Source organism: Belonocnema kinseyi, chromosome 5 (assembly GCF_010883055.1).
Source record: "Belonocnema kinseyi isolate 2016_QV_RU_SX_M_011 chromosome 5, B_treatae_v1, whole genome shotgun sequence".
NCBI lineage: Eukaryota > Metazoa > Arthropoda > Insecta > Hymenoptera > Cynipidae > Belonocnema > Belonocnema kinseyi.
In genome coordinates this window covers 58,594,814-58,607,795 of record NC_046661.1, presented here as the reverse complement: position 1 = coordinate 58,607,795, position 12,982 = coordinate 58,594,814, and the positions used below count along the sequence as shown (strand labels likewise).

Here is a 12,982-nt window from a genome sequence, read left to right as displayed (position 1 = left end):
TTTATAAAAATTGTTTATAATAATTAAGTTAAATATTATTAAAATTAATTATGTTCTATGAATGCATGTGCAATAATTCCGGCTGATAGTGAGTTTCTATCTTAATTTTTTCTTGAGCATTTCTAAAAAAAAACTTTTAAATCGGTTAAGAAATCCGACTTGTGGGCGATTATGAACAGTAAATTCCTGTTCCAGGCCACTGTGCGACGGCAGGATCAAGAAGGCTGGATGCGAATCCTGGGGTAGCTTTTACTCCCAATACCTTCTCTTTGATGATAATTTAAAAATTGGATATTTTTTTTCATATTATGATTATTATTCAGATAATTCAGTCATTAAATTACATTTAGTTAGTTACATTTTTTTAACACTTTTGAGTTATGCTCGAGTTTTTAAAAGAGGATTTACAGTTCAAAATAATTGTTTGCTATGTTAGTGTATTTCATCTAAAATTGCTATTATACAACAAAAATCATGTGACTTAAAAACATTAACATACAATTTAAACCAGGGATTCGAACGAAATTAAGGGGCATTTTTGGATATTTGCCAATTATTTCAATAAATTTAAAAGAATTTGGCTAAAAACTAAGCTTAGCCTAAAAAATTATCAAAACATAATGAGCCTACGAAGGAACAAAGTCCAAATTATGTGTCAATCGTATTTCATATAAAAAAGAACGAAAAGGAACGTATCGAAAGTTTTGTTACGTTCCTTTTTGTTTCTTTCCACATAAAACTTTGACGAAACACAAATTTGACAATGTGCCTCCGTAGCTGCATTATTTTTGAGTCCCGTTTCATACTAAGCATTATTTTCAGGTAAATTATATGGAATTTTAAGAGATAATTGGAAAATATCTGAAAATGCCCCTTAATTTCGTTTGAATCCCTGATTTAAACAACTTGGTTAAGTGCTTCTCGTCGGAAATTAGTATTTAAAAAATGCAACGGCTTGCTTATATATGCAAAAACATTATATATTATTTCTAAAGTTAAGATATTTATTTTCATCAATTATCAAAAATATTGTGCTAGATATTTTCTATTATTTTCAAAAATAAATACTGTGAAATTCAAAAATTTTGTATTAATATTAATTTTATATTTAAAATTAACAATTGTGTGAAACCAAAAAAAAATTAATAATCGCGCCATCAATTTACTATAATGATGGTATTTTGCAGTCTTAATTTATAAGAAAGGATTTGTTAACCCATTTCAAAATATATATATTTTAATAATAATTTAACCAATTTTAATTCGAACAAATTAAGTTTACTCTTGACTTCACTTGTTCATGAATAAATTTAAATTAAAGTTAAAAAAATACACTCCTAAATAGAAACTTAAAATTTCGCAAACGTAAATATACAGATTGAACATTTTTTTAATATTTAAAAATAATAAAAATGACAAAATATGATTTGTTTCCAAATTATTTATTTTGTTTATTATAATGAGGATATTTTGCAGTTTCAAAGTAGAAGAAAGGATTCGTTAGTCTACTCGACTCTGATTACTAATTTAATAAACCCGAGAATAAATCGTTTTTACTTGTCAATACAAAATTACGATAGAAGCTATAAATATACATTTATAGATTCAACATTTTTTAAATATTTGTAAATAATATATCTTGATTTAAGAAATGTGACAATACCAATTCTATTTTAAATAAAAACAACAGAAAAACTATATTTGAATTTTAAATTCTTAAAATTATGATTTATTTTCTAAAATATCGAGAAACTCGCCCAGCGCTCGAGATCGTGTGAAATTATCGTCCAAACGTCCCGGGGGACCGAAATTTATAAAGTCACAAAATGGATCTTTTTTAAATATAGGCTTGTAGAGAATGACGAGATAGAACTTTTTTCTGTTTTTTTATTAGATAAGTATTTTTAATAATAAGCTTGAAAAACTGAAAAAATCGGGCCTTAATTTAATTACTTTTTAAGACATAAATCATCGTAAGTAAAGTTTTTTGTCATTGTTGCAAGCTTTTTTATTAAAAATTTAAAAAATATCAATTTTGTGACTTAAAAAATTTCCGCCCTCCGAAACGTTTGTACAATAATTTCACACGATCTCCCTTAATTATCGTATTTTATTACTTAAATTTATAATAAAAGATTCGTCAATCCACTTGGAATCATGCCTATGAAATTATATGATTTAATAAATCGGATAAAAAAAATCGTTTTTACTTGTAAATAAAGAATGATGATTGCAATTCTAGAAATACATTTTTGAATAGAAAATTAAACTTTTTCAAACGTGAATACATTATATAGGTTAAACAACTGGAAAATAATAAGAATGCTCATAGATTTCAGTTACAGATTTAGACTATATATCTGTTTTATAAAATACTTAGTCCATCGATTATAAAGGTAGCATTTTGCAGTATCAATTTATAAGAGAGGATTTGTTAATTCCTACAAAATTATTTCTATGTGATTAATAATTTAATAATGAATAAAAATTAAAGCTATACAACTACATTTTGCAATAGAATTTTATGAACGTTATCATTGAAAATATTTTTAAATAATAAAAATGCTTAAATATTTCAGAAATTTTAACAGATCTTACAAAGATTTTAATGATTCCAAGAAGGAATATACATCACATTTTAACAGTGATTAAGGGCATGTGATATTTAGAAAATTGTCGATTTTACAAGTTTTAGGTTCCGCCGGCTTTTTGTTTAGAATAATAAATATTTTGTCTTAAAAATTTGGGAAATGATAACGAACATGCTAACGGACGTCCACATACACTTTTTTTGTGGGTTAATTAAAAAAAGTTTTAATTTAGCAAAATGTGATTAATTTACATAGCGCTTATGAAATAGTATCGATTTTTTCAGTGTTAGATTCTCCCGGCTTTATTCCTAGGATAAGAAATATTTTGCCTTCAAAACTGTAACTGATAATAATAAACATAATAATAATAAACATAGGAACTAACCTTGTTTGCAGGCAATCAAAAAATTTTATTTCATAAATAATTTCCAGATTATCGGAAAGGCAGAGATGAAAAACGAATTAACCTCAAAATAATGCATATGCATAAAATTTTTATTTAGCACAATAATTTTTTTTGTTATTATCCCTCAAAAAAGAGTCCAGAGACGACCGTTATGATATTTTATAGCATCTCCGAATTCGGTTTTAAAAATTTTCATTTTTGTCGAAATAAGCCGGGGAAACTGTAAGTATCACATGCCTTTAACCCTTCGAGACTTTTTAAATAATTTTTTATCTAAAATAGCAGAACTTTAGGAGAATTTTATGTACATTAAGGGAGATTTAGGCAAAATTCTACAAATTGAAGACTGCTAGGTTGAATGTTATGAATCCTAACACCATGAAAACAGTCGGACACAACAAAATTGTAAGACATTTTAATTGGAATGAATTTAGGAATTCCACAAAATTCATAAAATAGATTAAAAATTTTAAATAGACATCAAATTCAAATAGATTGCAGATTTCGTGTCACTGACATAAACGTTAAAACGTAGGAACTTAAGAATTTAATTACCCAAGTTAAATTTCCAATATAAAGTTGATGTCTACGACCAACTTGATTGGGTTGAATATTATTTCCGAGCTGGTGATACGTAGAGTTTCCATTGGTTTCTTCATTTGGAGATCTATTTTCTCGTTCTCGATCACCTCGGTCGCTCTTTTCGCTGACTGATACTCGATCAGAAGGCGCCGCGATAACGTCATCGTATAAATCCACACCGTCACCGGCAAATTCATCCTTAATTAAAAAGTTGTTAATTTCGTTTTTTAGAAACTAATCCAAATAGTGTTTTTATTTTTTTACTATCAATTAACAACACATCTTAGGGATATTCATTATAAAAAAACAGGTAATTTCTTTTTTTAAATCATTAATTTATTTTGATTGCAATGTAAAAAACATTGTGAAGATGGAAATCAGTACATTTTGTATACATATTTTGTAAAACATAATGATAGGGTTTGTATTTTATTAGGCATTGTTAAGCACAGCGCCTTGAAATATAATTAATTCTCATAAACATCAAGATTTATATGTACCTTCATGTGAGCAGTAGAGTCATTTAAACTTAAAGGTTCTTGCACTCGACTTTTCTTTGCAGAATACTTTTGTTTCTAATGATTTTGAAGTGATTAACATGCAAACTAATAAAAAAAGTATCGAGCACTTTTGAAAGCTCAGGATAAAGGATCGATTTGATAAATAAATTTTTTTAAATTAGATGTTTTTCGACATTTTTTAAAAACTTTTAAAGATCTTTTAAAATGGTTCGAATTTTGTTTAAAAATGTTGTAATTCTGCAAAATTAAAAATGTTTGCTCTCAAATCTTTAATTTCAAATAAAAACACTTGAATTCATCCCCAGAAATACAATTTTTTTTTAAACAAAATAGCTGAAATCTAAAATAAAATGTTTAACCAGTTGAATTTTAACAAAAAAAAAAAAAGAAATTTGTTCCAAAGACACGAATTTTCGACAAAACACTTCAATTTTTTAACACAGAAATATGAATTTTTAACGAAATAGACGTATATTCTACCAAGAATATTTATTTACAACCAAAAATGATAAATACTTAAAGAAAAAGTTCAATTATCATCCGAAGAGACGATTTTTCAACTGAAATGTTGAATTTTTAATAAAAAACGATTAATTTTCAAACCATAAAGCCGAATTTTGAAGCAAATAGTTTAATTTTTGACGAAAAAATACTTTTCAGTCATGAACGAAAAAAAAATCACCCAAATTATAACTTTAGGTCTTTAGGGGATAAATGATTTTCAATACAACGTAAAAATTTCGAATAAATATTTCCTTTTTAAGTTTATTTGTTTTTTAAGGTTATAAAAATACATAATTTTCCTAAAATTCTTGGGAAAATTCAAAATCTGTTTTTGAACATTTCAGATATCAAAAAGTATTTTTTTTATTTTACAGGATTTTGTTAAATTTTAGGTAAAATTCGAGTCAGTTTAAAGTTAACTATTCTTAAGATTGTCAACATTCTTTCAAACATAAAAAAATTTCCCCTAAATTTTCCAGACATTTTTTTACATCTTTTGAAATGTTTTGATAACTTAAACATTTAAAAACAAATAATCCAGGAACCTCAATAAATTTTTTTGTTTCTTGAAGCCTTTCGAACTTCTAAGAAATGTTGGATTCTTTTTTGAAATTTTCAAAAATTTACAATTAGTTACATATTTTTTAGAAATACTTTTAAATTTCTAAAGGTTTTTTTAACAATTGCCAGAACTTTTGGACCTCCTAAATACCTTCTCAAATTATTCGAACGTTACCAAATTTTGTTTTCTTTCATTCTGAAAAATTTTAATATTGCCTTCAAATATTCCAGGTTCTGTTGAAAATTTTGGAATTTGTCAAAAAAATACTCTTAAAATTAATTTTCAAAATGAAGAATTAGTTTGAATTTCCCCATAAATTTTTAGAACATTTTTTATTATCGTAAAACTGACTCGAATTTTGTTATAAAACTTTGCAATCTTACGAATTGAATTTTTTTTTTAAATCGTCCAAATTCTTGCTCGATATTTAAGGGAATAATTTTAAATGTTTTTAAATCTATCAATTTTCTATTAAACTCTATTTTTCAAAACAAAAAATAAAATAAAAGAATAAAATTTCTCAGAAATTTTTATTTTTGTATTATCTTGTAAACTTTTAAAATTCTTAAAAAGCTTTTTTTATTTTCGAAAATTCCAAAATCTACATATTAAGTTTTCTATCATAAGCCTAAAGTTTTCAGAATATTTTTTTAAACTAAAAAAATTAAATTTCCATCCAATCATGAACGAAGATTTCCCGTTAATATTAGTGTCGAGATCATTTTGAATTATTAATCAAAAATAGTAAAAACTGAGTAAAATAGTATTATAAAACAATTAGATAAATTAAAAACTGCGCATTTGATGGGGGTTTTTGTACAGCAGAAAAATGTATTTTGTCAATAAGATTATTAAAGCTTTTTGCATTGGAATTTTTTTACTGGCAATTAATTTTGAACATACGTAAACGTTTCAAATATTTAAAGAAAAAAAGTACAGAGACTTTTTTGACGTAAGCAAAATTCAATTCTATTGCTACAAAAAACATATGTATATTTCACAAAAAATCTACAAACTGTTTCGAAGGAAATAATGGGTTCAACCACTTTAGGTTAGGATGATGGAATTTCACCGTGTAATCTGAGAGGGCCTATAATGCTTATAAAAATATTTTTTCGTAAATAGTACAAAGTAATCAATCATTAATAAGGGAAACATAATATTAGAACCCTGGCCGCAATGGATTTTTGCTTGTTTCTCCCAGAATTCACTTATTCGTCAAAATTCGGAATTATTAATAAAATTTAATCAAAAATTTAAGTTAAAAAAATTTAGATTGTTTTTTGTAATTAAAATTCCACTTGATAAAATTTAGTAAGATCCTGAAAATTTAAGAAAAGCTAAAAAAATTTGTTATTTACTTTTTGCTTTACGTATACGACGTATAACCAAGAAATCTTAGAAGCGGAAGTTGTTCTAACCTAAAAATGGTATCCTGATGTTTACCGAAAACATGTATTTATAACCGGTAAAGTTAAATCTATAAAAAAATTATTTAACCCTTTCAAACAAAAAAATTCAATAATAAAAAATAAGCCATTATGACAGGAAACTATCTAACAATTGGATTGTGTGGAGAAAACCGCCTTTTCAAATATCTTCAACAAAGCCGAGAAAAAAAAATAAAAACAGACTTATGCCTTTAGAGTCTCAATGGATTGAAATTTTAACTTTAAAACGTAGAGAAATACTGATTTCACTGGAAAAACCGGTACAATCATTAGAAAAATGTTAGAAACGTGTGGCTCAAAAGCGTAGGACGCCGAACATTAAAATCGAAATGAGTACGTTGCTGGAGATCTAAGAAAAATTAAATAGGTTTTTGGAGAGTGACTAGGTATCTCTTGAAACTATTTTGATGGAAAGAAATAATGTTTTAAGTATTACCTGAGCAAAATCCTGCTCTAGATCATCGGCATATAAATCTATGTCACCGTCCGCCATTTTGCGCGCACCGACACTAACTGAAGTTTGTCGAAAGCGAATTCCATTCAACCAACCTCCAAAGTGAAAAGGAGGAATTGATTGGTAGCATTGTACGTATGAAAACCCGCGAAATTTCGATTCGAATATTGCTTGAATTTAGAATTAATAATTGTACTGTGATGAAAATGATACATTATATTTCTCGCATATATTATTGCTAAAAACCTGATAGGTTATGACGCTTTGTGAATTTTACTTTGAGTAGCTGTTTCCAGTTTGTTCTTTTGAATTTTATGAACTTTTGTAAATCACAATTTCCAATTGAGGAATTTTAATAGTGAATGATTATTTAATAATACATGCAACAATTTTCATCGTAACTTTTTCATCGCATCTTTTACAATTGACAAAAGGATTCTATGTGTAATCCCTTAACGCCCTTAACGATATTAAATGTGGCTATATGTATTTATCTAATTATGAAGATTACTAATTTTCTGTATCTTCAAAGTAAATCAAAATTTCAAAATAAGTAATTTTATGTCATGATAATATTTATTTCTGAATGTTTCTAAACGTTATTGATAAACGAGAAAATTCTACACATTGCAATTATTTGTAAACTTTGTTGCACTTTCAAAGAGAATATCTTAATTTACGAATTGTGCGTACCCGTAAAGTAATCGTCGGTACTGGAAACCAAAAAATTACTGACCCCCAATTTAAGATTTCTGAAATATTCTAAATGATTTAGGATTTATTTAAATGGAGTTACTTGAAATTTTGAAGATTTGAAAATATGTAGAATAAGAATCTCGAAGATTGTAAGAAAATTTCTTTAATTTTGCAGGATTTTACAAAATTTTAAGAAAACTGAATGATTTCTAAAGGTTTTTGGAAATTTTGGAAATATTGGCAAGATTCGAAGATTTCAAAACATTTTATACAAAATTAGTATTTTTCCCCCCAGTATTTGTCAAATTTTATCATTTGGAGACCCTCCGAACCCGAAAATCTTCCCACCCACCGAAAGTAACGAAGCCGTTGGCCATACGCAGATTTCACGTTTATTCAGTATTTTTGCGTTTCGAATGAGGTGTTCTATAGTGAGTAAAATTTTTAGAAACAACACTGTAAACATTTTCATGTAATTTTACCACAAAGATATCATAGGACATAAACATACCAGCGATTACTGTGGAAAATTTACCAAAATTAGGTAGAAGTAACACGTTAGTGTAAAATCGCACACAGGAGGTAGAAAGCAGTTTTGGAAGAATGGAATTTTACATTCGCCTTGTGAAATTCCAGTGACGCTGTAAAACGCCGCATGTAAAAGGATGCACATGCGCAATGACAAGCCCGGGTATTTTTAATCGTATAATGTATGTTTAAATTAAATCGAATGGGAAGAATAATAAGATATATAAATGAAAGGAGTCATTTTTTATTTAGCAGAAAAGATTAAACTTTTGTTTGGTTTGCCGTTTCAAAAAAATACGCATCAAACTTATCAATGGGGTGAAATAGGCGCATCCTAATTTCTGACAACTGCGGCCTGAACAGCCATGACCTTCCAAAGTATTTTTTTCGCAAGCATGCCAAACATGCGAACAATTTTTTTTCATGTAAAACACATTGTACTTGCCTTTCTGATGCGCTCAACCCATCCCAACCCACGATTATCCGAATCCCGTCAAAATTTTGCACAATCTTGCACTGAATTATTGACTATATATTATCGATTATAATAGAAGATCAAAACATGGAAGCGCAACGACATCAAGCGTTCAACAGCGGAATTACAAGGATTATGCAATTTTACATCGCTGCTGTAAAATGTATTACACTCCGCGTGCGAAATTACACTAATCGTTGGGAGCTTACATAAACCTTGTGAAATTACATTTTTATTTCAGTTACACTTTAGTGTAAAATTCCCACAACGAACACGGGTATTTTTATGTCCTGTGATTGTTGTGGGAAAATTACACGTTCATTGTAAATTTCATTCATTTATGGTAAAATTCCTTTAATAATCACTGTCAATTTACATGAAACGTGTAATTTTCCCACAACAATCATAGGAAAAAGATACAGAACGAAATGTAATTTTCAGCAATATTTTTTACAGTGAAGATTTAAATTTCAAATCAAAAAGATAGAAAGATGAATTTTCAAACAAGAAAGATGAATTTTTCCACTATGAAGGATGAATTTTTAATCCGAAAGGACGAACTTTCAAAAAAAAGTTTCAAATTGACCAAAAAAGGTGAATTTATAAAAGGAATGTAACTTTTAATTAATTAAATTTTTAAACAAACATTTTTAACAAAATACACTAATTTTAAACAAAAAAGTTAATTTTCTATCAAGCAGTTCATTTTTTAAATCAATATAATTTATTTCCAACTAAATACTTTAATTTATACCAGCATAATTAAATTTCCCACCAAATAGTTGAATTTTCAACTGAAAAAGATAGGGTTTCAACAAAAAACGGAGTAATTAAATTTTTGGTTAAAAAAATTAATTTTTAACCAAAAAAGCGAATTTTCTACCAGTTAAATATGGAACCAAAAATACGAATTTGAAAAAAATAGTCGAATCCTCAGCCACAAGATTATTTTTTACCCAAAAAGACGAAATTTCAACAAAATACATGAATTTTCACCAAAAAATTTAATTTTCTATACAGTAGTTCATTTTTAAAATAAATAGTTCAATGTTTTACCAAATGGTTCAATTTTCTACCAAACGAGTTAAATTTCCATTCAAATCGTTGAATTTTTTGCTAAAACAGATAGGTTAAAAAAAATGGAATAGTGACGATTTTTAGTTTGAAAATTATTTTTTAACAAAAAAAAGGAATTTTCCACCAGGTAAAATAAACCAAAAATGACGAATTTTAAACCAAATAGTTTTTATCTATAGCCAAAAAGATGAATTTTCAAAAAACTAGATTAACTTTCTACGCAAAAAGGCGAATTTTCAATAAAATAGATTAATCTTCTACCCTAAAAGACAAATTTGTAATAGAATAGATGAATTTTCAACGAAAACGTGTTTTTTTACAAAGCATTTAATTTTTTAAATAAATGTCTTGATTTTTAACCAAATAAAGGAATGTTATAACAAAATAATTGAATTGTCACCCAAAAAGATTAATTTTCAACAGAATGCATGCATTTTGTACTAAAAAAGCTCAGTTTTTCACCAGAAATGGAATAGTTATAATTTTAGTTAAAACATTAATTTTTAACAAAAAGAAAACTTATTTTCTTTAGCAATTAAATATAGAACAAAAAATACGAACATAAACACAATAGTTAAATCCACAGCCAGAACATTAATTTTTTAAACAAAAAGACGAATAAAAAAATTTAAAAATTCTAATTTTGGTTGACATTTATTTTATTTTGTTTAGATATCATTTAAAAAAATAATAATTTACAGAGTTTGTCAGCATGAGAAATAGCAAGGCAGAAATGCTTTCTGATACAGGCAGGATACTAGACGGTTTGAGAGACACTTTTCAGAATTTATTGGGAGATGAAGCTATAGGACACAGCAACTACGAAATATTTAGAAACCGATGGGTTAGTAGATATACAGGGGGGTTTCTGGACCACGATTCCTACCTTACCGACATTAAGAGGCTTCGACCTGTAGTGGTTCGTTTCCATGCTAAGCTTCGAGAACGTTCGCGAAGGATCCTGATGACGTCACAATTGCGCAATAGTCTGTAGACAAATTCATGTAAACAAGTTCAAGGTTATTGTGAGAAAAACAAGGATGATTTATTGCTTCCTGACAGACAAGAAGTTCGTTTAATGCGAAAAAGATGCAGGTGTATAGGTGAAATTTTATATGGAGAGCTACGTATGACATCTTGTTTGACTATTTATTTGATTTATTGCTTCCTGATGATAGTTTAGCTAAAAAATCCTGCCTTTATTTGTTAAATGCGTAAAAGATGCCGGTGGACGGATCAAATCTGATATGAGGGTTATGCATAGCATCCTGTTTTGATTAACAAATTCCTGCCTTTATTTGTTTAATGCGTATAAGTTTATAGAAGATTCTAGGTAGATTTCATGACGTCATAGAATAATATTGCGCAATTGTGTGAAGGCAGAATTTGCGAAAAACAAGTTTCAAGGTTATCACATCCATGTGTCAAGGTTAAGTGAAAAAACAAGGATGATTTATTGCTTCCTTTCAGATAATACATTTAATTATTTATTTGATGCGTATAAGCTTCTCTAATGTTCTTTTTTGCGGGTCCGTCTTTTCTAAGAAAAAGAAAGAGATATGTATTTATGGGAAGGAGAATAAAAGATTCAAGGTTATTTTTAATGACGCATTACATTTTGCGATGTTAAAAAATTATATGCCACGCGTGTCGATTATAATGTAGAACCTTCTAGAACAATGTTCCATCATATGATGCAATATCAGACAATATTGTGCAAAAGTCTTCAGAAATTGGTAGTGGAGGGTAAGCGTCTATAAAATGAGGCTAGCTCTAATCCTTCATCAGTTTATTGCCAGATGTCGAATTGTAAAGAGGAAAGGCAACAAGACCTAAAAAATCGTTTAAACGTATTTATAAATAACATTCGAGAATTAAAAGAAGTGATACAAGTGCGAATCGATTTACATACTTTAACGCGAAAGTTGTATACGGTGAATATTAACAAGTGAAGATGGATTTCGCAAAATTGAACAAAATTACAGTTAACAACGATTCCCTTCCAACGGAGAAACTGAAGGATCTGGAGCTGAATAAAAGCTACGAAATTAAAAACATGAAAAGAATAACAACACAATTTGGAGTGCGGTACAACGTCACAGTAGAAAACAAATTTACTGTGTTTGTACCAGCAAGGATGACCAATCTGCTGAATGAAGATGAAAATTTGCTGCTAGGAATGAAAAAATCCAGTGAAGATGGCGATCTCTGCATGCGGTATTTGGGTGGACGCTACAGTTCCATCGAATTTGTGAAGAAAGTAGTATAAACGGTCTGCAGTTACTCAATTATCGCTCAGTCTGTCACAAGCTTCAGTGAGATATTCATCACGTCTTATACACCACGAAACCAAATGTTACATACGACCACATACAACCTGAATTCATCATTCACAAAGCAAATTATCATCGGTGCTGACTTAAAAAAAGACGGAAATCTCGCCTCATCAGTGAAACTACAGGCCAGTCGTCCTCGTTCAAGTGTAACCCTGAACCCTGAAGAGTGGAAATTATTCAAAAGTTACTTCAACCTCATTTCCCTGTTTTTTGATGGTCAAGAGAAGGACCAATACATCGACTGCGGAAATTTCCATATACACATGACTGTATCGTTTGGTGATTATATAGTAGCTTTGGAGCAACATCAAGGAAACCAAAAATACTATCCGTTTGTGCTGCAAGAAACAACGTTTGCTGTTCTCCAGGAAGTCAGCCCTTGTGTCGACAGGTATCTTCTGGATCTGAGTGTTATGCCGTTTCAACGTACAAAAGATGTCATTATTGAAACTATCGCTGAAAGTATTTGGCGTAAAGTGAAATCACCACCTGTGAAAAGTGTAAAATCTTATACACGAAAAAATTATACAAGTTTAAAGAGTAAGGCAGTGAAAAAATTAATATTTGCTAATCTTATGCGTTTTGAAATTCTGTTTCTTGCAATGATTACACTTTTTACAATCAGAATGTTTGTGAAGGAGTGATTGAGAAATTACAAGGACTCAGATGTGTGAATGGTACCTTTATATATTAAAATTTCATGTATTTTGTTGGTAAAAAAATCTAAATAAAATGTAATGTAAACCAAATTCGCCTTTTTCATTTACTAGATTAAGGATAGGTAGATATGTAAGTAAAA

At 28.4% G+C, this 12,982-nt stretch overlaps 1 protein-coding gene across 1 annotated transcript in view; it reads right to left on the bottom strand.

The window, feature by feature from the left end:
- Positions 1 to 7,122, bottom strand: part of LOC117172422 (cleavage and polyadenylation specificity factor subunit CG7185-like) — an 81,559-nt gene extending 74,437 nt beyond the window's left edge. The window contains exons 1-2 of the mRNA XM_033360342.1: positions 7,054 to 7,122; positions 3,553 to 3,777 (exon numbers count right to left, since the gene is read on the bottom strand). Coding sequence (XP_033216233.1) covers positions 3,553 to 3,777; positions 7,054 to 7,110 — 282 coding nt within the window. The 5' untranslated portion in view covers positions 7,111 to 7,122. The remainder of the gene's footprint in view (positions 1 to 3,552; positions 3,778 to 7,053) is intronic.
- Positions 7,123 to 12,982: the final 5,860 nt, after the last annotated feature.